This window comes from Phyllobates terribilis, unplaced genomic scaffold (assembly GCF_046119375.1).
Source record: "Phyllobates terribilis strain yellow unplaced genomic scaffold, ASM4611937v1 Scaffold_4__5_contigs__length_816908805, whole genome shotgun sequence".
Lineage (NCBI taxonomy): Eukaryota > Metazoa > Chordata > Amphibia > Anura > Dendrobatidae > Phyllobates > Phyllobates terribilis.
This window is the reverse complement of record NW_027362764.1, coordinates 726,479,660-726,507,488: the sequence shown is the minus strand read 5'-3', so window position 1 is coordinate 726,507,488 and position 27,829 is coordinate 726,479,660. Positions and strand designations below refer to the sequence as shown.

The 27,829-nt window shown below is 43.9% G+C and overlaps 1 protein-coding gene across 2 annotated transcripts in view; it reads left to right on the top strand.

Annotated features, from left to right (window-relative positions):
* NUDCD1 (NudC domain containing 1) overlaps window positions 1-27,829 on the top strand; it is a 178,180-nt gene that overhangs the window by 82,841 nt on the left and 67,510 nt on the right. For both annotated transcript variants that reach the window (XM_073679775.1, XM_073679774.1), the window contains exons 7-8: window positions 15,694-15,838; window positions 18,356-18,481. In XM_073679775.1, the coding sequence (XP_073535876.1) occupies window positions 15,694-15,838; window positions 18,356-18,481 (271 nt within the window). The remainder of the gene's footprint in view (window positions 1-15,693; window positions 15,839-18,355; window positions 18,482-27,829) is intronic.

Below are 27,829 nucleotides of genomic sequence, written 5' to 3'. Positions count from 1 at the left end.
CCCGTCCTGCCCATGTACCCCCCACACTATGTCAGAATTATGGCGTAAATGCTCCCATAGTGTATAGAGCCGGAATACGATGGCTCTTCACGCCGTGTAGTGGCCGTTCTGTGTTACTGCAGCACGGATTACATTCTCTAATAATAATAATAATAATAATATTATTATTTATATAGCGACCTTGATTCCATGGTGCTGTACATAAGGAGGGTTACATACCAAATACAGATATCACTTACAGTAAATTAATGAACAATGATAGACAGGTACAGGGGGAGGAGGACCCTGCCCTTGCGGGCTTACATTCTACAGGAACGGGGAAGGAGACAGTAGGTTGAGGTTGCAGTAGCTCCGGTGTTGAGGTGGCAGCGAGGTCATGGCAGGCTGTAAACTTGTTTGAAGAGATGGGTTTTCAGGTTCCGTCTGAAGGATCCGAATGTGGTGGATAATCGGACTTGTTGAGGCACAGAATTCAATAGGATGGGGGATATTCGGGAGAAGTCTTGTAGGTGATTGGGTGAGGAACAAATAAGTGTGGAGGAGAAAAGGAGGTCTTGGGAGGACCGGAGATTACATAAGGGAATGTATCCGGTGATTAGTTCAGAGATGTATGGAGGAGAAAGGTTATGGATGGTCAGTGTTATTGTTTTGATCTGGATACTCTGGGCAATGGGGAGCCAGTGAAGGGACTCTAGTAAGTGGAGACCTCCTTTTGGGGCTCCCTAGTAAGTGGGGACTGCCTTTTAGGCCACTTTGGTAAGTGGTGACTGCCTTTTGGGCCACTCTGGTAAGTGGTGACTGCCTTTTGGGCCACTCTGGTAAGTGGTGACTGCTTTTTGGAGCACTCTAGTAAGTGGTGACTGCCTTTTGGAGCACTCTAGTAAGTGGTGACTGCCTTTAGGAGCACTCTAGTAAGTGGTGACTGCCTTTAGGAGCACTCTAGTAAGTGGTGACTGCCTTTTGGAGCTCTCTAGTAAGTGGTGACTGCCTTTTGGAGCTCTCTAGTAAGTTGAGACTGCCCTTTGGGGCACTTTAGAACGTGGGGAGCGCCTTTGGGACCATACACAAGCGGAGACTTACTTAAGGTCAAGACATATGAAGGAACAGCCTGTAATGCACTGCACAACAGGGACTGCCTTTGGGACACCGGATATACGGGAACCGCCTTCAGGGCACTTGCAATCACAGTATAAAGAGAATACAAACTTTTTTTTGATCATTATACTAAAAATATGTACAACAATATATTAAAACAGCTTTCCAGTTCTTCTACTTGTTGCTGTCAGCAGTTTTGCAGGGTCTAATCTGCTGACAGATTCCCTTTAAGCTTTGCTATCTTTCTGTTTCTGCGAAGCTTGGAGCAGCCAATATACAGTAGTCACTTTTCCATGTTCCATAGAAGTGGTCACACAGGTTTGAGACCCCTGAATGTTATCTCGTTCTGCGATCATAGGAGGATAATGGGAGACATCGCTCCCGGTGACTTGTGGTAGAAATGTAATGTTCTGTAAGATCTCTGCCTTTACACTCCAGAAACATCATGCTGTCAAAATCTGACGTCTTCAACTCATAGAAAGTTCTATCAAAAGATCTAAGACGTCTCTCGTACACCTCTGCAAGGAGACGTAGCCATCAATCATAGAAAGCTGCTCCGGCTCATCCTACTACCTCCGCGTGAACCTCCATTACTTCCTGCAAATTGTCTTCATACCAAAGGCGCAGGTAGTGGAAGGGGGCAACCTCGATAAAAACCAAAGCTGCAGGAAGCGGCAATTATCACAGCCGGGCGGCATCGGGTATCTGCGATGTTCAGTCAAATGAACACACAAAAAATAAATCTATGCAGGGCACGTAAAGGGGAAAGAAGATAAAAATGGTGAATTTTAGATACAATTTTGCTGTTGTACAGGTTTAAATTTTTATAATAAATTATATATATATATATATATATAATAATATCTTTAGAGCTAGTTTGCAGATTGGATGGAGGTGTCTGTGAACAGCAATTTTCAATTCTTGCCACAGATACTCAATGAGATATAGGTCTGGACTGTGACTAGCCCATTCACACACATGAAAATGCTTTGATCTAAACCATCCATTGTAGTTATGACAGTATGTGTATGGATGTTGTCCTGCTGGAAGGTAAACCTCCAGCATTGCCCTGTATTTAGCTCCTTCTATCTTCTCATGAACTCTGACCAGCTGCCCTGCCCCAGCTGAAGAAAAGCATCCCCACAGCATGATGTTGTCACCACTATGTTTGACGGTTGGGATGACGTTTTCAGGTTGATGTGCAGCGTTCGTTCTCCACCACACATAGCGTTTTGCATTTAGCCCAAAAAATTCTACTTTGGTCTGCTCTGATCAGAGCCCCTTCTTCCACATGCTCGCTGTGTCCACTACAAGGCTTTTTGCAAATTGCTAGTTGGACTTCTTATGGCTTGCTTTAATAAATGTCTTTCTTCTTGCCCCTTTCCCATAAACGCCATATTTGTGCAGTATACGACTAATAGTTGTCCTGTGGACAGATTCTCCCACCTGAGCTGTGGATCTCTGCATCTCCTCCTGAGTGTATGATATTAGTTTTTGGGTGTGTTTTGGGATTTCAGGTCTGTTCAGTAACACCTTGTAAGGAGATCAGGGTAGGGGCATTTGGGTTACTTTTTGTATCGGGTGATAAAAGTGAATTCTAAAGCGGCGTACCGTAGGGCAGGCCCACCAGACATGTAATAGCGGTCCCTCCCTTCTACAACCCCTAAGACAAAGGTGGAACGTGGAACCTGGAACAATCTGCGCCTCTGGGATGTCAAATACCATCTCAAAAGGAGATTTTATATCCAGAATCCAGCAAAGATGTAGTAATAGAAAGTGTGGATAATGATTCCCCGAGAGCTTCATCCCAGCGCAGCACGTAGGACAGTTTATTTCAAGGAGAAACAAATGATTTATACATAGTCTAAATAGTCCGGGGCTACACATTATACTTATTTGACTCATCAGAGCAAATTTTTGCATATTTGCCGTAATATTTTTACTGTTAGATGGTTTCTACTCTGTAGGAATCACCTGTATCACCATGCAATCTTTTTATATACCTAAAATGCATTGTAAATCATTTTTGCAATTGTGTTCCATTGAAAATTTTGCACAATTTGATTTCTGTAGCCTCAGGCACGGTCTATTGACAGCTGCAAAATGAGCTACCTGAGAATCTGTCAGCCAGCACAGTCTGATGGGAGATTTGATCAAGAGTAATTTTCAGATGTTGCCTCAGATTCTCAATGGGACTTCGGTCTGTACTGTGGCTAAGCCATTCACACGCATGAATATGCTTTGATCTAAGTTTAGTTCAACTTTCATGTGGTCATACTGTACATCCCTTGAGAAGAGGTCAGAAGAACGAAGATAAAGAGTTATACACACTCCCATCAGACTGGGCTCACTTAATGATTCTCAGTTAACTCATTCTGCAACCAGCAGTAAAGAAAGGCCACACAAAGGCTGTAGAAGTCAAATGGTACAAATTTTTTTAATGAAACACGATTGCAAAATGTTGTTTAAAGACCATCTTTCACTAGATTCATGCTGCCCGAATCATGGACAGTATGAATGAGTCTGGCTGTGCGATCACAGTCAGGTATGTTTTGCACTGAAGTTCAGGGGCATTTCAGAGACAATATAGATTGAAAAGTCTGCCGGGGACTATTGGGAGAGACTTGTCATCCAACAGGAGCAAGGTGGGCAGAAACCAGCTGGGGGATATCATCAAACTAGTCGGGTATCTCCCTATAGAGCCTGGCCGACTTTTCAAACTGTTTCCTCTAAAATGCTGCGGAATTTCAGAGTAAAAAATACCTGGCTACATTTGCGCATCCAGGCTCTGATTCATGCTGCCCTGAATGCCAAGAGTGTGCAAAGCAGTCATCTAAGCAAAAGGTGGCTACTTTGAAGAACCTAGAATATAAGACATATTTTCAGTTGTTTCACACTTTTTTGTTAAGTATATAATTCCACATGTGTTAATTCATAGTTTTGATGCCTTCAGTGTGAATGTATAATTTTCAAAGTCATGAAAATACAGAAAAATCTTTAAATGAGAAGGTGTGTCCAAACTTTTGGTCTGTACTGTACATCATGTAGGAGACACTGAAACTACTGTATACATCACATAGGATACACTGAAGCTGCTTTATATACATCACATAGAAAGCATGAGACTGCTGTATACATGACATGACACATGAGACTGCTGTATATACATCACATACAGTACACTGAGTGCTGTATATACATCACATGTGAGACTCTGAAATTGCTGTGTACATAACATATGAGACCCTGAGATTGCTGTATATACATCACATAGAAAGCATGAGACTGCTGTATATACATAACATGGGAAACATGAGACTGCTGGATATACATCACGTGGGAGACATGAGACTGCTGGATATACATCACGTGGGAGACATGAGACTGCTGGATATACATCACGTGGGAGACATGAGACTGCTGGATATACATCACGTGGGAGACATGAGACTGCTGGATATACATCACGTGGGAGACATGAGACTGCTGGGTATACATCACGTGGGAGACATGAGACTGCTGGATATACATCACATAGAAGATGAGATTCCACCCATTGGAAGCCAAAAAGCAGAATGCAGACTACCCACAGAACGCCTGCCAGTACCACGCCACCTGGCATCCTGAATGGCATATCACCTCTTCAGAATGACTCGCATATTAGGTGCTAGGCCTTATCATGCCTCTGAGTGTGCTATTATTTAGCAATTTGGCTAAAATCTTCGTCTAATACTTTCATACTGGCTTATAAGCAGGTCTATGTATTATAACACCAGGCAGTACCTACCGGCTGCAGGGAGCTGTATGCTTAGTCTGGTGTATAGCTGCTTTTCACTTGTTATTTTTTAATTTTGTTCCCCAGGGAAACATTAAGTTATGAAAATAGATGTAATGAAAACAATTTCTACTAATTAGCTTTATTATTCTCTGCTGTTAATGTAATTTAAGGTGACGTTGTCATTAACTTTGCTCAAAATTAAATTAATGGCACTTTATAAATTCTTGGAAATTACGCTTATAATAAAAAATAACTTGCATATTATTTATCACAGCGATTCAATAATTCAGAGAATGGAAAAACTTAACTTCTTTTTCATGGAAGGTATGATGCTGCCTTAAAGGTGTTGTCACGGGTGTGTCAGGTGTAATAGACAGTTGCTCTGGATCTGGCTGTAGAAGGTCATTGCAGCCACATTCTTCCTTTAAGACCCAGCGGCTACCTCCCTCCTGCTGCTGATTGACACACCCTTGCATAGGAGTTAAAAACTCTGTTTTCTCCAGGCCAGTGATACAGGCTTGGAGCACTTGCAGTCAGCTAGCGTCTTCTCTTGGTGCCCTTGGAGGACTGTTGGCATTACTCCTCTGGTGTCTGCTCAAGCTAAGTTAATGCCCTTTGTCTATCTTGTTGTCTTTAGTTTGTAATAAGGCCTGACCAGTGCTCACCCCTCCCTCTCCCCATCTAGGGCCAGGCTCTAGGGACATCCAGGGTTTAGGGTCCTGCTCGGCGATAGGTGTGGAACCTATATAGGGACGGTAGGGTAGGCAGGGCGATATTAGAACTGGCCAGGGGTCTTCACTCCCCCTTTCCCTAGTGTTTGGGCTTCCTCCCCCTCTTTCCTTCGTGTTGCACTTAGTCTTTCCCACACCTTGTGTGACAGGTGTATGGCAACATTTTATTCCCCTCACTATTAGGCTATTTACATCTTGGTATATAAATATCTATAATATAATCGGCTAAGCGTGTCTCTGTCTGAAGCCTTTATAGACTGCGCATGCGTGACGCGCAGTCTGGCTCCAGACAGAAGACCGCATCTAGCCGTTACAGGTAAGAGGAGTGTATGGCGCCAGAGATCACGGTATGCGTAGACACTGAACGCATACCGCGATCTCCGGCGCCATACTTATATATTTACCTGACCGGGAGGAGTGTTGCCGCGGCGCCTCTCTCTTCGCCGGAGACCGGGGCAGGAGTGAGGCGTCGGATCGGCGCATGCGCATTGCTCTATCCGGCACCATTTTACTGAAGACACAGGACACAGAAACGCTGGAGCACAGAGAAAGAAAGGTGAGTATAACTGTTAATTTTTTTGCATGTGTGTACAGCGTGAAAGGGATGACGGGGCCACACATACCAGGATTGTGGGGTGAGTGGACCATGCAAACCAGGATTTGGGGGGTGAGGGGACCATGCATACCAGGATTGGGGGGTGAGGGGACCATGCATACCAGGATTGTGGGGAGAGGGGACCATGCATACCATTATTGGGGGGGGGGGGGGGTGAGGGGTGCCATGCATACCAGATGAGTGGTACCATACATACCAGGATAGGAATGCGGGGTACCATGCATACCAGGATGAGGGATGGGGTACCATGCATACCAGGATGAGGGATGGGGTGCCATGCATACCAGGATGAGGGATTGGGTGCCAGGCATTCCAGGATGAGGGGTACCATGTATACCAGGATTGGGGATGAGGGGTACCATGTATACCAGGATTGGGGATGAGGGGTACAATGTATACCAGGATTGGAGATGAGGAGCCCATGCATACCAGGATAGGGATGAGGGGTACCATACATACCAGGATAGGAATGCGGGGTACCATGCATACCAGGATGAGGGATGGGGTGCCATGCATACCAGGATGAGGGATTGGGTGCCATGCATTCCAGGCTGAGGGGTACTTTACATACTAGAATAGGGATGAGGGGTACCATACATACCAGGATTGTGGATGAGGGGTCCATGCATACAAGGATAGGGATGAAGAGTGCCATGCATACCAGGGTTGGGGATGACGGAGCCATGCATACCAGGATTTGGGATGAGGGGGTGCCATGCATACAGGGATTGGGGATGAGGGGTGCCATGCATACCGGGATTGGGGCTGATGGGTGCCATGCCTACCGGGATGAGGGATACCACGCATACCAGGATTGGGGATGAGGGGTGCCATGCATACCGGGATTGGGGGTGAGGGGTGCGGGGTGCCATGCATACCAGGACAGGATGGGGGCAGCACAAATACTAGGAGGGGGGCAGCACATACCAGCATGGGAGACCATATACCAATAAAAATGCTCGCCACCCGGGTGTAGAAAGGGTTCAATAGCTATGGGCACCCCTTGTCAAAATCACTGTTATTGTGAACAGTTAAGCAAGTTGAAGATGAAATGATCTCTAAAAGGCATATTGTTATAGATGACAAATTTCAGTTGTATTTTAGGCAAATAAATATATATATTGTCTTTTTTTTTTTTCATTTTAAAAAATTACAATAAGGGAAATGGGCCTATGCAAAGGTTGGGCACCCTTGGAGATTTGGGTGCTTTGATAATTTTGACCAAGGTTTTTGACCTTAATTAGCCTGTTAGGGTTATGGCTTGTTCACTACCATCGTTAGGAAATGCCAGGTGATGAACATTTCCCAGCTTTATAAAAACCAAGCCTCCTCTAACTTTATGCCAAAAAAACAGCAGCCATGGGTTATTCTAAGCAGCTGCCTAGCACTCTGAAAATGAAAATGGTGGAGGCCCATAAAGCAGGAGAAGGCTAAAAGAAGATAGCAAAGTGTTTTCAAGTTGCCCTTTCCTCAGTTTGAAATGTAATTAAGAAATGGCAGTTAACAGGAACAGTGAAGGTCAAGATAAGGTCTGGAAGACCAAGCAAAATTTCAGTGAGAGCTGTTCGTACGATTGCTAGAGAGGCAAATCAGAACACCCGCTTAACCTCAAAAGACCTACAGAAAGATTTAGCAGACTCTAGCTTTGTGGTTCATTGTTCTACTGTTCAGAGACACCTGCACAAATATGACCTTCATGGAAGAGTTATCAGAAGAAAACCTCTCCTGCAGCCTCACCATAAAATTCAGCATCAGAAGTATGCAAAAGAACATCTAAACAAGCCTGATACATTTTGGAAACAAGTTCTGTCGACCGAAAAGGTTAAAATAGAAGTCTTTGGCCACAATGATCAAAGGTATGTGTGGAGAAAAAAGGCCACCAAATTTCAGGAAAATAACATCTCGCCAACTATTAATCATGGGGGTGGATCAGTCATGCTTTGGGGTTGTGTTGCAGCCGATGGTACAGGGGACATTTCATGGGTAGAGGGAACAATGGATTCAATGAAATTTCAACAAATTCTTGATGCAAACATAACACCATCTGTAAAAAAGCTGAACATGAAAAGAGGATGGCTTCTACAAATGGTTAATGATCCTAAACAAACATCAAAATCCACAATAGGCTACCTCAAAAGGTGCAAGCTGAAGGTTTTACAATGGCCCTCACAGTCCCCTCTTCTGAACATCAATGAAAATCTGTGGCTAGACCTCAAAATAGCAGAGCATGCAAGATGACCAAGGAATCTCACAGAACTGGAAGAATGGATGAAAATCCCTCAAACAAGAATTGAAAGACTCTTGTCTTGCTACAAAAAGCTCTTACAAGCTGTGATACTTTCAAAAGGGCATGCTACTAGGTACCAACCATGCAGGATGCCCAAACTTTTGCATTGGTCCATTTTCCTTTTTCGTCATTTTTAAAATGTAAAAGATTAAAAAATATATATATTTTGCCTAAAATACAAAGGAAATGTGTCATCTGTAACTTTAGGCCTTTTAGAGATCATTTCATCTTCAACTTGCTTAACTGTTCACAATGACACTAACTTTGACCAGGGGTGCCCAAACTTTTACATGCCACTGTATATATAGGGTTCAATATATATAATATATAAAATTGAATTGTCAATGTTATGCTTGTGCTAGTAAATATAATTTTATATATAAATCAAAATAAATGTTGTTATTTTCTGGCCACCTACTTTTGGACCACTCTGTATATATCTCTCATAGAATTGTTCATTTGCTTCTTAATTGCAAAGTTAAGTAGTTTTCTAAATACTCAATTAAAAAATTGGCCCCATTTTGCTTCTTCTGAGCATCTTTAAGTCCTTAATCTTGCTGAGTGCTCTGCAGAAATTATAAAAAATACTTCAACTTCTGCTCCTGACTGTCAGCTCTCCACACTTCTCTCAGTGTTAGAGATGGCAGCAGGGAGGAGGAGAAAGATTATTGTTGTTTATTATTATTATTATTATAGCGCCATTTATTCCATGGCGCTTTACAGGGATCACCGACTGGTACAGGAGGAGAGAGGCCGCTGCCCGTGAGGGCGCACAAACAGGCTATAAGGGATGGATGAGGATACAGTAGGTGAGGGTGCAGAGTGGCCGCTGGTCTCACTCTATACAGTCTCACCATAAAAGAATGTGTACTACACAGGGGACAGTTTATTTGCAGGTTGGTGTTCTTTGCTTTTCAATATGGTGTCCGCATCGGAGGGGAGTATAAGTAGTGTTATTTTACTGGGGGGGGCAAATATACAGATTGAGAAGGGGTTATCCGAGTAGTGGACAACCTCTTTAATATAAAAAGGTTACATGAAGGTCACTCTTATGCCTTATATCGGCAGTACTCACAGTGCGCTCATCGTCATCCTTCTTACATCCTTCTCTCTTCTTCTGTTGTTTTGGTTCTTCTTCTCATTCGTAAACTATGACATTCAGGTAGAACAGCACCATTGGTCTCTGAACTAACGAGGTTCGGTATATGGAGTGGAACCTTGATTGGTGTTCCTCTTCTTCTTCTCGGGGAGGGCTGCAGTATATTATGTGCTGACCTAATTGATGTTCCTCCTTGGGATGTGCAGAGCTCACATTTTGCCACAACGTTATTGTTGCAAACACTAATATAATATATATATATATATATATATATATATATATAGAACACTAATGCCAGAAGCCTCACCAACAAAATGGAGGAATTAGAATTAATTTTGTTGGAAAATAATTATGACATGGTGGGGATATCTGAGACGTGGCTGGACGAGAGCCATGACTGGGCAGTTAATTTACAGGGCCATAGTCTGTTCAGAAATGACCGTACAAACAAGCGAGGGGGGATGTGTGTTTATATGTAAAATCATCCTTAAATACCATCTTGAATGAGAATATATGTGAATCTAATGAAAATGTAGAGTCCCTGTGGGTGGAGATAATGGGAGAGGGAAAAAAAGAATAAATTACTGATAGGGGTTTGTTATAAGTCTCCAAAAATAATGGAAGCAGCGGAGAATATCCTCATAAAGCAAATAGATGAAGCAGCGACTCAAGGAGAAGTCATTATTATGGGGGACTTCAACTACCCTGAAATACATTGGGGGACAGAAACATGTAGTTCAAGCAAAGGTAATAGGTTTAATCATAATCACCGACGGGGATTCTTTACTGTAAGAGCAGTGAGACTATGGGACTCTCTGCCGCATGATGGTGTAATGAGTGATTCACTACTAAAATTTAAGAAGGGCCTGGATGCCTTTCTTGAAAAGTATAATATTACAGGTTATATACTAGATTCCTTGATAGGGCGTTGATCCAGGGAACTAGTCTGATTGTCGTATGGAGTCAGGAAGGAATTTTTTTCCCCAATGTGGAGCTTAGTGTTTGCCACATGGGTTTTTTTTGCCTTCCTCTGGATCAACATGTTAGGCTATGGGTTGAACTAGATGGACTTAGTCTTCCTTCAACCTTAAAAACTGTTGCTATGTTACTATGTAACATGCTATAGATAAGGTGCAGGATAGAAGCTGTGCCGATTTATAGCTAATAAAGACAGCAGAACATGGAATATACTGTGGGGAAAATAAATATTTGATACACTGTCTATTTTACATGTTTTCCCACCTACAAAGAATGGAGAGGTCTGTTTTTTTTTTTAGCATAGGTGCACTTCACCTGTGATGGACAGTCTAAATATAAACACCAGAAAATCACATTGTATGATTTTTAAATTAAATTACATTTTATTGCATGAACTAAGTATTTGATCACCTACCAACCAGCAAGAATTCTCTTTCTCACAGACCTGTTAGTTTTTCTTTAAGAAGCCCTCCTGCTCTGCACTCATTACCTGTATTAATTGCACCTGCTTGAACTCATTACCTGTATAAAATACACCTGTCCACACAATCAATCACACTCCAACCTCTCCACCATGGCCAAGACCAAAAAGCTGTGCAAGGACACCAGGGACAAAATTGTAGACCTGTACAATGCTGGGATGGGCTACAGGACAATAAGCAAGCAGCTTGGCGAGTAGGCAACAACTGTTGGTACAATTATTAGAAAATGGAAGAAACACAAGATGACTGTCAATCTTCCTTTGTTTGGGGCTCCATGCAAGATCTCACCTTGTGCGGTAAGGATGATACTGAGAGAGATCAGGAATCAGCCCAGAACTGCACAGGAGATCCTAGTCAATGACCTGAAGAGAGCTGGGACCACAGTCTCAAACATTACCGTTAGTAACACACTACGCCGTCATGGATAAAAATCCTGCAGGGCCTGCAAGGTCCCTCTGCTCACGTCGGCACATGTCCAGGCCTGTTTGAAGTTTGCCAGTGACCATCTGGATGATCCAGAGGAGGCATGGGAGAAGGTCATGTAGTCAGATGAGACCAAAATAGAACTTTTTGGTATGCACGCCACTTGCTGTGTTTGGAGGAAGAAAAAGGATGAGTACAACCCCAAGTACACCTTCCCAACCGTGAAGCATGGTGGGGGAAACCTCATACTTTGGAGATGCTTTTCTTCAAAGGGGACAGGACGACTGCACCGTATTGAAGGGAAGATGGATGGGGTCATGTACCGCAAAATTTTGGCCAACAACCTCCTTCCCTCAGTAAGAGCATTGAAGATGGGTCGTGGTTGGGTCTTCCAGTGACCTGAAAAACACAGCCAGGGCAAATAAAGAGTGGCTCCGTAAGACGCATTTCAAGGTCCTGAATTGGCCTAGTCATTCTCCAGACCTGAATCCAATAGAAAATCTTTGGAGGGAGCTGAAACTCAATGTTGCCCAGTGATTGCCCCAAAACCTGAAAGATCTGGAGAAGATCTGTATGGAGGAGGGGGCCAAAATCCCTGCTGCAGTGTGTGCAAACTTGCTCAAGAACTACAGGAAATGTCTGACCTCTGTAATTGCAAACAAAAGTTTCTGTACCAAATATTAAGTTCTGTTTTTCTATTGTATCAAATACTTATTTCATGCAATAAAATGCAAATTATGTAAAAATCATACAATGTGATTTTCTGGATTTTATTTTTAGATTATGTCTCTCGCAGTTGAAGTGACCTGCGATAAAAATGACAGACCTCTCCATTCTTTGTAGGTGGGAAAACGTGCAAAATCGGCAGTGTATCAAATACTTATTTCGCCACTGTACATGGACATCACATCCCCTATCTATGAAAGAGAGCTAGATTATCAAGGCCTGGAACAGTGAAGATTATCCTCTAAGTCTTCACCCTCACATGGCTTTGAGATTGTCGCACCTTTTTCCTTTGTTAGGGGTCTAGACATCCGGTTCTAGACACATTGAAATTTAAATGCATCTGGTAAATCGAAGTTTGGACTTTTCATAATAAAAAAAAAAATAAATAACCCATTATGTGCCACAATTTCAGAAACCATTGAACTAAATCCCCTTTTCCCATATAAGTAGTGAATAATGAAAATAAAAACTCCTTTGGCCTATGGCTCCACCGCTCGGTTCACAGCAGACTCCGAAGGCGTGAAATCATTGGGAGAAAATGTTTTTCCATGGTTCAGTTTGCTGTTGCATGTATAATGCAGCATGAAGGGGAACGCATCCGAAAACGACAGGGAAAGAGCCGCTTAATGATTCCTTCCAGTGAGGAATCCTCCGTCGCTCCCGAGATGAAACGTTTTGTTACATCTGGTAAATGGCCGTCCCCGGCTCCTGATCGGCTTAGAGAAGCGGCAGATTGTACTTTAATTGGGAATTTGGTTACTGACCTTTTCTCTTTCTGATTAAAACCTGTTACTCATCCCGTCAGCCTTTTGATCCTGCTCCTCCACGTCCTCCATTTCAGATCACAGGCTCGCCTTTTTTTCTTCTTGCTGTAAAGCAAGCCTTCATCCGGTGTTGAACGCTCAAGTGCCCGAGGTCGGTGGCACTTATTTTTTTTATTTTTATACATTAATTTAAAGGGCTTTCAGTTCATTCCATTACATGCAATCAAAGCCTTAAGGTCTCCGTCCACTCTTCCCTTAAAGACCGGTAAAGTCCTTCCTTCTTCGGCAAAGTCTTCGTTTCCTTTGGCGGCCACTTGTGGATCTATATAAAGGCAGCACAGCAGTGCCGCTCCCTTTCTTCTCATTGTAATGACATCTGAGAGCCTGTCATTTTTTAGTTCACTTTGATAAAATCCAATTCTCCCCTATTAACCCGCCGAGGTTCAGATGCAATGTTTTTATCTATTGATCCCGAGCTTCACGTCTTCCATCTCCTGCAGTTTGAAGTCGGCAGACAATGAAGAGGAAGACGGCGCTCTTCAATCAGCTGCAGATCTACATTGGCCCGTTCAGACCTAAACAATGCGCCCTGTGGAGGGATTGATGTGATGTTTTTGATTTTCGATAAATCTCTCCCATTTTGCCGTTTTCGGCATTTATGATGCTGCACAGTGTATCTCATCCTTTTCAATTAAAATCAACTGCAGGCTTGAATACCGGTGTAAAAAAAAAAAAAAGTTTCTCATTTTGATGTATTCCTGTATTGTTTTTCAAGCAAAATTATGCCACATTTTAGGGAGAAGTTACCAAGACCGGCGTTGTCCACTGCTCACACAACCCTTTCTCGATCACTACACTCCCCTATGTAAAAAAAAAAAACAGCACTTTCCGGCAATGGCTACAGGACTCACGAGACGATCAGTGGTCGCCACACTCTTGCTTCCTCCGGACAAAGCTGACAAGTGGATGAAGTTAGAACTGCTGCTACTCCCTTCACTTACTTCCGATTTCAGTTTTGTCCAAAGGACGGTAAAGGGCTATTCCCATCTCAGAGGTCCCATCCCAATATGTACTAGGTGTAATATTTAATAATATTAGCAAATACCTCCAATTAGAAATGTAGTATAGTTCTCTTGATAAGCTATGTCACTTACCCCATGTGCAGGGCATTGCAGTAGCTTAGGTATCCATAGTTACGACCAACTGTCACTATATGAGTGGTCATAACCATGGATACCTAAGCTACTGCAATGCTTGCACATGGGGTAAGCGACATAGCGAATCTGAAGAGCTATACTAAATCTCTAATTGGAGGTATTTGCTAATATTATTAATATCACACCTAGTACATATTGGGATAGGATCTTGGAGATTGGAATACCCCTTTAAGCAGCCCATTAGCAGATGCTGTTTGACTCCATGGCTCACATGACATAACCATGTCACGCAAGCCTTGGTGCTGGAACGGCGCCAGCACCCCTGGTGAGTAGAGGCTGTTATTATTTTACATGGAGGAGTATTGTAATTGAGAAAGGATTGTCCGAGTAGTAGACAACCCCTTTAAGGTGCATCTATATTTGCCATTAAAGGGGTTGTCCTCTACTCAGACAATCCCTTCTGAATCCCTTTGTTTCCTCCCAGTAAAGTAACAACACTTATATTCCCCTCCGGTGCCGACACCGTTCCAGTGGTGTCAGCACTGGCTCTCCCGGGGCTTACGGGACATTGTCACACTATCCCTGCAGCCAATCCGCGCTGGCTTCACCCTCCCCTCTTTCAGATAATTCAAGACATCAGGAGGAAGCGAGGGCTACTGCTGCGTCCCTCTCGCTCCCTCTGCATATCAATTGTGTCCATTTTTATAGGGGAGAGTGAAGCCAATGCTGTGGCCGCAGTGATCGCATCACACAACAGTGTCTCGGGAGAGCCAGTGCCGACATCCCCGGAAACGGCACCGGAGGCAAGTGTAAGTGTTTGTTATTTTATTGGGGGAAACACAGGGATTCAGAAGGGGTTGTCCAAGTAGTGGACAACCCCTTTAAGTGACCGCTGTTCACCTATATGTAAACTGATTGGCGGTCGCTTAATGACCGGTTTATTTAATTGTATATGCACTGATTTAATTGAATGTACGTTTATTTACATCACAACAAACCGGCCATACTTCTAATACCTGTTCACACTAGTAATGTATTGCAGGATGCAGTCAAGGGGTCTCGAACGTTGGTGAGGGGAATTGGGGTGCCTGTTTCTGTGGGGTGCACTTACATAGTACGAGGCCGCCCGTCTGACCTAATAGTATTGAAGTGACCAGTAGGATGTAAGCTGTCATGGTGCGCTACATGCTGCTTTTTTCTGTGATTATTTATTTATTTTTTTGGACTTGACATCCTTTTTAGTGAATTGCTTTTAATATGATTGTTCTGTGTGCAGAGAATATCTTCATTATCGGCAGCTTTTACACAGGTCAATGTGTTGCCAATAAATATGATTATATATATATATAATATTTTTTGCAATATGTAAGAATGTGCCAAAAATTGCGACTTCTTATTTCTGCCAGAGAACTGGTGCAAGTTACTTAATAAATCGCCACCTTTTAGGTTTGAAGATTGCTCTTGACGCTTTGCAGACGGGGCTGTGTAATATTCATATTTGTATTGTTTCTTGGTTTTCGGCAAGTCCTCAGTACATACTATCTTCTCTTCGGGCAGTGTGGAGGTCACGTTGGTGAAGAGAGACGAAGGCTGTACCTGGGCAGAAGTCATAGTCGGCAATAAACAAGGAGAATTTATTGCAGATCCGGCACAATGTGCAGCGATCGCCGAACAACTGATGCATCTCACATCGGAGGACTTGGTAAGCAAAACGAGGTCTTATATCTGCCAGAGAGCTCTGCCATGATCATCGAATTGACTTTTTCCATTTCTAAAAAAAAAAGCACAGCACTGATGAATCACTCACACAACAGACCCTATTGACTTATTATGAGGTCCTGCTCAGTCTTCCTTTATCGTCCTCCCAGTGATGGGGCAAAGCGCACAAAAAGCACTCTGCTTGGTCATATATACATACAGTATATCTCTATGATCAATATGGGAGGGGACAAGAAAGCTCATTCCTGCTTTGGCCCTGAAGCAACAGTCTGTAGTTGAGTTTCTGGCTTGCAATTTTTCTTTGGTCATGTTGCAAGGCTGGTTAAAGGGGAAGAGGGTGAGACATTGACTTGCAAGATCCATTCTTTCAGTCTGCGAGGGAGCTAATCTGCATACTTTTCCCTATGGAGCATTGCTTATAAGAGACCATACTAAGCCTGTCTCTTTAAAGGGATTGTCAGGCCTTAGGTTACAAGTCTGACTTGCTACGAGTCAGACTTGTGAATCCTCACATCACGCGTGATTTGCATACATGCAGTTACGTGTCGACCAGTCGTGCATGGCCTTAATCAATGCAAATGTATTGAGCGAGGTCGGACATGTCTAGTTGGAATGTGGCCGGCAGTATGCATATCACATACTTGTCATCACATGACCGCCCGCCTCCAGAGCCAGCACTGGAAAATCCTCACATTGCACACTGAGCTCGCTGTGTGGATTCACAAGTCTGTAGTCACATAGAGTAACTGCAGACTTGAAGCCTAAGACCAGACAACCGCTTTTTCCCTCTACATGACATACCATTATGTAATCCAAGATAAATTCCAGTCGGCACTCGTTGAATTTAGTGGGGCTCATGTCTAGGGATGACGTCCCACACTCAGATCAGTACAAAAGAACGGCACTCACTTGTAGGTGTAATTCGTGAAGTTTATTCCATATTCTTTATCAATGTGTACAGCAGTCAAAAATGCGTTTCGGCCTAGCACAAGTCTTTCTCAAACAACTACTGTACGTATAGTGTGGATCAATATAGCCGGCTCAGGAGCTCAGCCCGCACCATAACCCCAGAACATCACAGATGTTGTTCACTGCAAGCATCTGCATGTAACAGCAGTGTGACGATCTGAGGATGTGGGTTGTAGTAATCACTTAGGCAGGTTAACAATGCACCTATTTTTTATTCCTTACATCCATGGTTTTACAGGATTCCAGGTAGATGTTCACAATGCAATGTCCCCAGTCCACAAGATCCCATCCTGGGACCGAGAGTTCCACTGTCCAAGTACCAGGCGATACCCACTGTCTCCCAACTTTTGGTTGGCCCACAGCTTATTGTATCTCCCACCAGTATAGTGTGTAGTCACAGTCCAGGCTCTATACCACGACCGTAGCACATGTCTCCTGCTCCAGCTGGCAACAACAGTGTTAAGATAATTCCTCACATCCAGACAATAGACATCATAACCATAGAACATGTATCAAGCTCCAGTCGGCAACCTATCTCCAATTTCCATAGGCCATCCATACATGGGCACCAGGACCTCGCAACAGATCTTCGCCCCTCGGCATCACTGCATTAACTGCATCACTAAACGTGACTTACTGTTCTCCCTCTCCTGGGATCAGTCCCCTAGATGGGCAGAAGTGTTCACACCCTCCACCTTCGTTAACTGTGCATTGGTGGGGGTATTTTCCTGATGTGGAGTCCATCACCTGGGACTGCGTGCAAGATCCCCGGTGGTGACCGCTCCACTGGGACTACTACCCCCATCCACACAATGGGACTAGTGATTGGGAGAACAATGACTTAATTGAGGCCCCTGAGACACTGAGGAGAGTATTAAAGTGATTGCTTCTACATTTACCTTTACCGATCTCCTGTCTGGCCATGTATACATTAGATCCAGCAGTCTTCCTCTGCTTACTGTCACTGAATGGAAACATTGATTCCAGAGGCTGAACACTTTCAAGGTGAAATTAGTCCACTTAAACTGATGAGCAAGCAAATCTCTAATAAAACACAACAAGTTTGACGTAACCGGTGCTCCGTGCTGGAAAAAGTCTGTATCCCATAGAGCCGTGGATTCCATTCTACGTGCATTTAGTCTTTAGAACAAGGCCTGCTCCTCACAAGCAGTTAAAAAGCTAATTAAAAATGTACGCGTCTCAAACAGTTGTGACACAAAGCAATTATTTTTTTCACTGACCTCATAATCAGCTGAAAAATTCCAATATTTGCAGATGAAGTTTGAGAGGTATTTTGGGACACCGATGAGTGGGACAATGATGTTGTGTATGGGTGGTGGCCTTTGGAGGTCACATTTGCCGCCAATTGCTTGGCGTTCTATGGACAACTGGTTGATTTTGGTGGTCCTGGAATTAAACTGCATTTCCCAGTTTGTAAATTGCTGAGATCACTGTGTGAGTTAGTGCTGTGGTAATGGACACAAAATATTATAAATTTACATCTTGGTCATTTTATGCGTTTCTTTGTCAGAATCCAGACCCGGAACGAGAGAAGCCTCCATGTAACGCTCAGGAGCTGGAAGAGTGCGACATGGCTCTGGAGGACAGTACAACTTTGTGTAGATTTGATGGCAACACAATGAAAGCTACTCATGTGGTAAGATGCTGCCATTACTGAGAAATGCAGAATAGATCTAACGTTTATGTTAATTTTAAAGGACAACTACTAGAAGGTACATTAACGCCCCGCTGCTGTATTCAATAATATGAGCTCTTGTGTAGGTATCTCTCTGACTTTTCCTGCCCTTCATCTATGACCGCTCCGTGTTCCCGTGTGGGCACAGGTCCTAATTTCTATCACACATTCGGATCTGTTCATTTTCATATGGGCAGGAAATCCAATAAGTTATTGTCTTTCATTAGGATGGGCCCCAAGAGTATGCCCAACACAAGATCTCCCAATGCTCAGTCTCCCAGCGATCAGCCGTAATCTGTGGAGGAACCAGTCTGTAACCCCTTCTGATACATACGTGTACGCCAGATGTGGGTGTGTGGAGTGGGCTCAGCTATGGTATAGAGCATGGATTCAAAATGGCATTGATCGCTGCTGTTAACCCCTTAAATGCCACTATCTATCGCTAGTGGTGGCATTTAAGGCTCATGATCATTGTGACTTCCCATTTCAAGTGCCCCACCTCCCCGACACGATTGGGGACGCCAATGGCGGACTGATACCTGCTGATGCCTACATTGTTGCCTTCTAAGTACACCTGTAAAGCTCCAATGGTGCCAATAAAAGTGTCGGCTCACCAAGAAGACGGCTCCAGTGGAAAAAGAAAAAAAAAGTTAACTCAGAACATTAGGACACAAGCCAATTTTTTTTTCTTTAATTTCTGAATTTTTGTCAAAGTTTGATATAACCGTCAAATTGACCTGGAGAATTATGTTGCCAGATCGTTTCTTACCACACATTGAACCCTGTAAAAACAAAATCCAAAATTAAAAAAAAAAAAAAAAAAAACAGAGATCACGCAGGTCAGTGATTGATTGCAGACTTCACATGAGGTATATGGGCTGTGACGTCTGCAGCTGATGTAAGCAGTATAACGGGGGACTCGGCGTTGTAAGAAAGGGTGAGCATGTATGATTTGTTTTCACAGTACTTCACTGCAGGATTGGACAACTCCTTTTAAGCAGGACCTTTCACCAAATTTTTTATGTTGAACTCGACACATTTTGGCTACAGAACAGAATAAGATGTTTTTCTTTTTTTTCTTTTTTTTTTTAAATTTCGCCTCTCCGTTTCGAGGATATTAGCAATGACAGCATTTGGCACCTAATAAGTTATCAGATAGTTTTCATTGGGGGCATGTACTTTTTCTTCGTGTATGATGCCGACCAATCATAACCAGGCAATAACACTCAAGGGAAAGAAGAACCAACCCTACAATAGCAGGTTTCTCAGTGTATGAAACGGCTCTCATCTTCTGTCTAACCTCCTACATGATTAAAAAGTGCTGGGAGTAGAGAAAAGATCACTCACACCTTTCAGATAGGTACCTATGGTAGTTGGGGCAGCACAGCTGAGTTTCGCTGTGTCACATTACAATCTCTATAATCTCTCCTCCTCTCATAGTACTGTCTGCTCTGCTGTACTGCACCTACCTAAATTGCCTGTCTGGAGGATATGAGTCGGTAATGATCTGCAGTGGGATCATAGCAGGGCGTCATTGCGTCTCATTCAGGAGTATCCCAGAGTAGACTGCTCCTATGTGAGATGGAATGACAGCCCTGATCTCACTGCAGAGAGATTACAAGATGCTTGAGCACAGCAGACATAAGTGTGTTTACACCTCACACACTGTGAAACTGTCTCTAAGCTATGGTGGGAGCTTGTTCTTCTTTTTACAGTGCTGCCTACTTAGGATTGGGCAACATTGTACAAGGTAATAAGTGAACTCCCCCAGAGAAGCATCTGATAACACCCACTTGGACCTAGCACAAGTTAGCTCATTAGGTGCCAGATACAGTACTTTAATTGCTAATATCTCTGCAATGGAGATGCAAAAAGTTTTATTCCGCTCTGTAGCCACTATTACATTGTGTCCAGTTCAGCAATAAAAATTTGGTGAAAAATCCTCTGTTCAGTTTCCCTGCAGCGCTCCCAGAGGTATAATTAAGCATTGCACAATTCACCATCAAATCTATAAGTTGCCTATGTAATTCTTAAACATACCAAGTCCTCCAGAGTAAGAGATACTCTTTGCTCCTCTTGTTCCACCTCATAGATGAGTCCTGAATGGGAGACTCCCAACTGCTAATGGGGAGATTGATGGGAGTGGGTGCTGAGTATCTGACCCCCACCCATTTTGATATTGGTGAGCTATCCTAAGGAAAGCTACTCTACATCGTCAATGAAGAGTGAGGAGGACTCCATACTTGAGATGAGCAAAATCGATTCACAGTGGCCACATCTGTGTTTTGTGGCTGCCCGATGGATCCTGCAAGCCGCTTCCTACCTGTGGGCATCCCGGACTACTTCTAATTAGCCAGCCTAGTGTAACATTGCGTTCACTCTACAACGATGATATTATGTTAGGCCTGCCAATCAAAAGGGGAGCCAGGGATGCCGGCAGGAAGGAGGTGGGTAACAGGGCTCCCCTCTGGCGATCAAGAAATTCTGATTTGGCTGCTGGACCAGGGTACCGCCAATCAGTTTGCTCATCTCTACCCCATACACATATTGTAGTTTATCCTATCTCCTAAGCTATATCTATCCTAGACTTATCTGCACTGTACATTAAACATTACTTATACATTATACATCCTATAACACTATGCACTGAGCATATTGCACTTATACTATACCGGTTATCACAGTCTATTCACAAGATGCATTAAAGCCGCAGTACGTAGTTCACATTTCACATGACCCACAATATGCAAAAGACGCACAACATTATTCACACTGTTACAATGCAGTTGGTGACTTTAGAGCATAAGCGTCAAACTCTGGCCCCTGGGCCAAATCTGGTCCACAGGGTGATTATATCTGGCCAGCGACACCAGAACTGCCACCCCTATGTGGGGGCCCATTATACTGTATGGAGGACTATGTGGGGGCCATTATACTGTATGGAGGACTATGTGGGGGCCATTATACTGTATGGAGGACTATGTGGGGGCCATTATACTGTATGGAGGACTATGTGGGGGCCATTATACTGTATGGAGGACTATGTGGGGGCCATTATACTGTATGGAGGACTATGTGGGGCTCATTATTCTGTATGGAGGACTATGTGGGGGCCCATTAGTCTGTATACTGGTTGGCCGGCAACTTTGTCCAAGTTTTTCATTTTGGCCTCTGTGTGTTGGAGTCTGACATCCCTGCTTTGGAGGCAGGAACACAACAGCTCAGTCCACCACTCTTACACTTCCTTTTAGAGTGTTTTTCTTACCGTAGATATAAATATCCATACGATACATCAACACTTCCTGATCAATGTAAGTCCAGTTACTGGGGGAAGTTCAAATTACTCTGTCAAAGGCAATGTGAGTCCAACAGGGAACTGCAGTATAGCTCCATTGACACATGAAGAAGAAATCGTAAAGTGACTCCATTCTCCAGATTGGTGAGAGTCCTAGTGGGTGGCGTATGCTGGAGGATGCCACAACATTACAAGATGAGAATGCCCCAATAAGCAAAGTTTTGTTAGGGAGGACAGTGGACCAGTAGGTCTAGCCTTGGGAATATTATCATATACATCACATACATTTGTATAGACCCACATGATAAATTGAGTATCAAATGTAATTGTTTGGCTGGAACATTGCAGCTGCCGACTCTCGTTTTTCAGTGATAGAATCGACAAGTCAATGAAAGGTTGAGCTATTTTTCCCTCCATTGATCGGTGGTTTTCATTATTTGTATTCACAACCTTCTCAAGTAAAGGACTTGTAGAATGAAGCACCTGAGGCTATGAGAACGTGAGGAGTTCAAGGCCCAGAAATATCAGAATAATGTAACTTTCTAGGAAAAATAAATCTTTCATTACAAATAACCTGTAAATTTAAAGTCAATATTCAGATTGCGTATACACAGAGCAGTATTTATGCAATGAGTTAAAAAGGGGTATTCTAGTTACACTTTGCATACAAAACTTTATTTTTTAATTTAATGATCCTGCAGGCATTGCAGTGTTATAAATTCTAATCTACTTCATTATATTATTTTGCTTCCTTCTCTCCCAAATTCTTTGCTGCAGTGCGGTTTCAATGTCCCTTTTATGCTCCTTTAGAAGCTGCTTTCAACTGCTGCTCAGCAATATCTCTACGCTATGGCTCTGATTGATCATTTGTAGGATTTATCCATTTTTTTTCTTTTTGTCCATCTTTTTGCACCGGTGGACTTTGTTCCTAATTTATCAAAAAGGCGCACAATGTTTTGGGGGAATTCATCAACCCTTTTAAGCCAGGAAACTTATGTTAAAAAGTTTTTGAAAAATTGGCATGCTTAACTAGAGGGGGTGTGGCCGAACGAATCCAGACAGATTCACCATAATTTACACCATAAAAATGGAGTAAATTATAGCAAAAATGTGCTCCATTGCCTGACTGTCCAGGGTAAAACTGAAGGATGAACAAAATTTATTAAAGGGAACATATCGCCAGTTTTTTCAGAGCATGAGGACGGCGAATAATGTGACAAAAGGGACATGTTAAATCAAGTTGTGTCCACTAATTAGCATCACAGGTGTCTACCATCTTGTAATCAGTCAGTGGGCTTGTATATAGGGCTACAGATACTCACTGTGCTGTTTGGTGACATGGTGTGTACCACACTCAACATAGACCAGAGGAAGCAAAGGAAAGAGTTGTCTCAGGAGATTAGAAAGAAAATTAAAGACAAAAGGTAAAGGTTATAAGACCCTCTCCAAGCAGCTTGATGTTCCTGTGACTACAGTTGCACATATTATTCAGAAATTTAAGATCCACGGGACTGTAGCCAACCTCCCTGGACGTGGCCGCAGGAGGAAAATTGATGACAAATCAAACAGATGGATAATATGAATGGTAACAAAAGAGCCCAGGATAACTTCTAAAGAGATTAAAAGTGAACTTCAAGCTCAAGGAACATCAGTGTCAGATTGCACCATCCATCGTTGTTTGATCCAAAGTGGACTTCATGGGAGACGACCAAGGAGAACACCATTGTTGAAAAAAAAATCATAAAAAAGCCAGAGGGAATTTGCTACATGTTGACAAGCAGCAATGCTTCTGGGAGAATGTCCTATGGACAGATGAGACAAAAATGGAAGTTTTTGGCAAGGCACATCAGCTCTATGTTCACAGACGGAAAAGTGAAGCATAATCCTGAATTAAACCGGAAGGGAACTGAAGGTAACTGGATACTAAGTCACAGTAAACAATGTTTGTGTTTGTTTTCACTCTCACCCCCTTAATCCTTCACCTTTTCCAACCACCCCTAATCCCTACACCTGGTAACGAATTCTTCATCTCTCCCTCCATTCTCCCCACCCATCTCACCACCTCCTCCTCAGAGCTATTCCTCAACATACAATCCTTTGTCTCCAAACACAGACAGCCACCTCATGCCCTCTCCTGCTCCCACCTACTAACGCTTTCTCTGCTCCTCCTCACTGCCGGCGACATCTCTCCACATCCCGGCCCTCCTCACCACATCCCTACAATCACTTCCACCTCCTACCCACGATCTATCCCAAACTCTCGTAACCCTTCTAACCTTATACCCATCCGCCCAGCCCCCTCTTCCCCATTCCCCCTAACAGGAGCTCTATGGAACGCTCGCTCCGTCTGCAACAAACTTTCCTACATTCACAATCTCTTCATCACTAACAAGTTTTCCTTCCTCGGCATCACTGAAACCTGGCTCACCCCCTCTGACACGGCCTCTCCTGCTGCAATTTCGTACGACGGATTCCACCTCTCCCATACCCCCCGGCCCACCAGCAAGCACGGTGGAGGAATAGGTTTCCTCCTCTCAGATAACTGCTCCTTCACCCATATCCCACTGCCACCCTCAATTACTCTCCCCTCTTTTGAAGTGCACTGCGTGCGCATCTACTCCACCTCCAACTGGCTGTCATCTACCGCCCCCCAGGATCAGCCACCACTTTCTTTGACCACTTCACCACTTGGCTACTTCATTTCCTCTCCCTTGACATCCCCACTATCCTCATAGGCGACTTCAACATCCCCATTGACACTTCCCTCTCAGCTGCCTCTAAGCTTCTATCCCTCACTTCCTCCTTCGGTCTTACCCAGTTGTCTTCCACACCCACCCACAAAGACGGCCACACGCTGGACCTCATCTTCACCCGCCTCTGTTCCCTATCTAACCTCTCTAACTGACCTCTCCCTCTCTCTGACCACAACCTACTTACATTCTCTAACCTCTCCTCTCCAGGGCAGCAAACCCCACTCCACAAACTTGCATACCCTCGCAGATATCTCAAACACCTTGACCTACACTCACTCTCTGAATCCCTTCTCCCTCTTACAGACATTAGTTCCTTACATGATGCAGATGTTGCTGCCACTTTATACAACACCACAACAGCTGCAGCTCTCGATTCAGTCGCCCCCCTCACACATACCAAAGCTCGCACAATCAACAGACAACCCTGGCACACCAGCCTAACTAAAGAACTGCGACGGGCCTCCAGGGTTGCTGAGCGTAGATGGAAAAGGTCCCACTCCAATGAGCACTTCATCGCATTCAAATAGTCCCTCACTACCTTCAAGTCCACACTCACTGCAGCAAAACAAACATACTTTTCATCTCTCATATCCTCCCTGTCTCACAACCCCAAACAACTATTCAACACCTTCAATTCTCTCCTCTGTCCCCCAGTGCCTCCTCCCTCTCCTCTTATTTCAGCCGAAGACTTTGCCTCATTCTTCAAGCAGAAGATTGATACCATCAGACAAAGCTTTTGCCTAAAGCCCCCACAGCCCCTCCCCACACCTACTCAACCCTCCTCCTCCAAAACCACATTCTCCACCATTACAGAAGATCAACTTTCCTCTTTACTCTCCAAATCACACCTCACCACCTGTAAACTTGACCCAATCCCGTCCCACCTCATCCCAAACCTTACCACTATCTTCATCCCACCCCTAGCCCACCTCTTCAACCTGTCACTAACAACTGGTGTCTTCCCCTCATGCTTTAAACATGCCTCAATCACACCAATCCTCAAAAAGCCCTCCCTTGACCCATCCTCTCTGTCTAGCTATCGCCCCATATCACTTCTTCTCCCCTATGCCTCAAAACTACTGGAACAACACGTCCATTCTGAGCTGTCCTCCCACCTCTCCTCCTGCTCCCTCTTCGACCGCCTACAATCTGGTTTCCCACCCCACCATTCTACTGAAACTGCACTGACCAAAGTTACCAATGACCTACTAACCACCAAATCTAAGCAACACTACTCTGTCCTCCTCCTCCTAGACCTGTCATCTGCCTTCAACACAGTGGACCATTCCCTCTTACTACAAACTCTCTCATCTCTCGGCATCACAGACTTGGCCCTATCCTGGATCTCCTCATACCTAACAGACAGGACATTCGGTGTCTCACTCACGCACCACCTCCTCATCTTGCCCCCTATCTGTTGGTGTCCCCCCAAGGTTCAGTTCTAGGAACCCTGCTCTTCTCCATCTACACCTTTAGGCCTGGGACAGCTCATAGAGTCCCATGGCTTTCATTATCACCTCTATGCTGACGACACATAGATCTACCTCTCTGGACCCGATATCTCCTCCCTACTAACCAAAATCCCACAATGTCTGTCCGCTATTTCATCCTTCTTCTCTTCTAGATTTCTAAAACTTAACATGGACAAAACAGAATTCATCATCTTTCCGCCATCTCATTCAACCCCCCCCCCAACTGACCTATCCATCATTGTCAATGGCTGCCCACTTTCCCCAGTCTCTCAGGCTCGCAGCCTTGGGGTAACCCTGGACTCTGAACTCTCCTTCCAACCACATATCCAAGCCCTTTCCACTTCCTGCTGACTCCAACTCAAAAATATCTCCCGGATCTGCACATTCCTCAACCATGAATCTTCAAAAACACTAGTGCACGCCCTCATCATCTCCCGCCTTGACTACTGCAACCTCCTGCTCTGTGGCCTCCCTTTCAACACTCTCGCACCCCTCCAATCCATCCTAAACTCTGCTGCTCGACTAATCCACCTGTCCCCCCGCTATTCCCTGGCCTCTCCTCTCTGTCAATCTCTTCACTGGCTCCCCATTGCCCAGAGACTCCAGTTCAAAACCCTAACCATGGCATACAAAGCCATTCACAACCTGTCTCCTCCATATATCTCTGACCTAGTCTCCCGCTACATACCCGCACGCAACCTCCGATCCTCACAAGATCTCCTTCTCTACTCCCCTCTTATCTCCTCCTCCCACAATCGCATACAAGATTTCTCCCGTGCTTCCCCCCCTACTCTGGAACTCTCTACCCCAACACATCAGACTCTCGTCGACCGTGGAAACCTTCAAAAAGAGCCTGAAGACCCACCTCTTCCGACAAGCCTACAACCTACAGTAACCACCACTCCACCAATACCAGCATGACCAGCTCTATCCTCACCCATCCCTTGTAGACTGTGAGCCCTCACAGGCAGGGTCCTCACTCCTCCTTTACCAGTCGCCGTCACATTGTGTTCAAGATTATTATAATTGTTCTTGTATGTATACCCCTTCTTCACATGTAAAGTGCCATGTAATAAATGGCGCTATAATAATAAATAATAATATCAAGAAAAGAACACTGTCCCTACTGTGAAACATGGAGGAGGCTCTGTTATGTTCTGGGGCTGCTTTGCTGCATCTGGCCCAGGGTGTCTTGAATCTGTGCAGGGTACAATGAAATCTCAAGACCATCAAGGGATTCTAGAGAGAAATATGCTGCCCAGTGTGAGAAAGCTTGGTCTCAGTCATGGGTCTTGCAACAGGATAATGACCCAAAACACACAGCTAAATACACCCAAGAATGGCTAAGAGGAAAACATTGGACTATTCTGAAGTGGCCTTCTATGAGCCCTGACCTAAATCCTATTGAGCATCTTTGGAAAGAGCTGAAACATGCTGTCTGGAAAAGGCAACCTTCAAACACGAGACAACTGGAGCAGTTTGCTCATGAGGAGTGGGCAAAATACCTGTCGAGAGGTGCAGAAGTCTCATTGACAGTTACAGGAATTGTTTGATTGCAGTGATTGCCTCAAAAGGTTGTTCAACAAAATATTAAGTTAAGAAGAAGAACCATCATTTCTGTCCAGGCCTATTTCATGAGTTTAATTTTTTTTAAAGATTCTGTGGAAGCAGAAAAGCAATGTCTGACTTTCATTTGTTCATTTTCATAGATTTTTAATTTATTATTACTTTTATCAGATTCAAGTTATTTCTGTGACCATTGTGGGTTTTTCTTTCATTAAACGAGGGG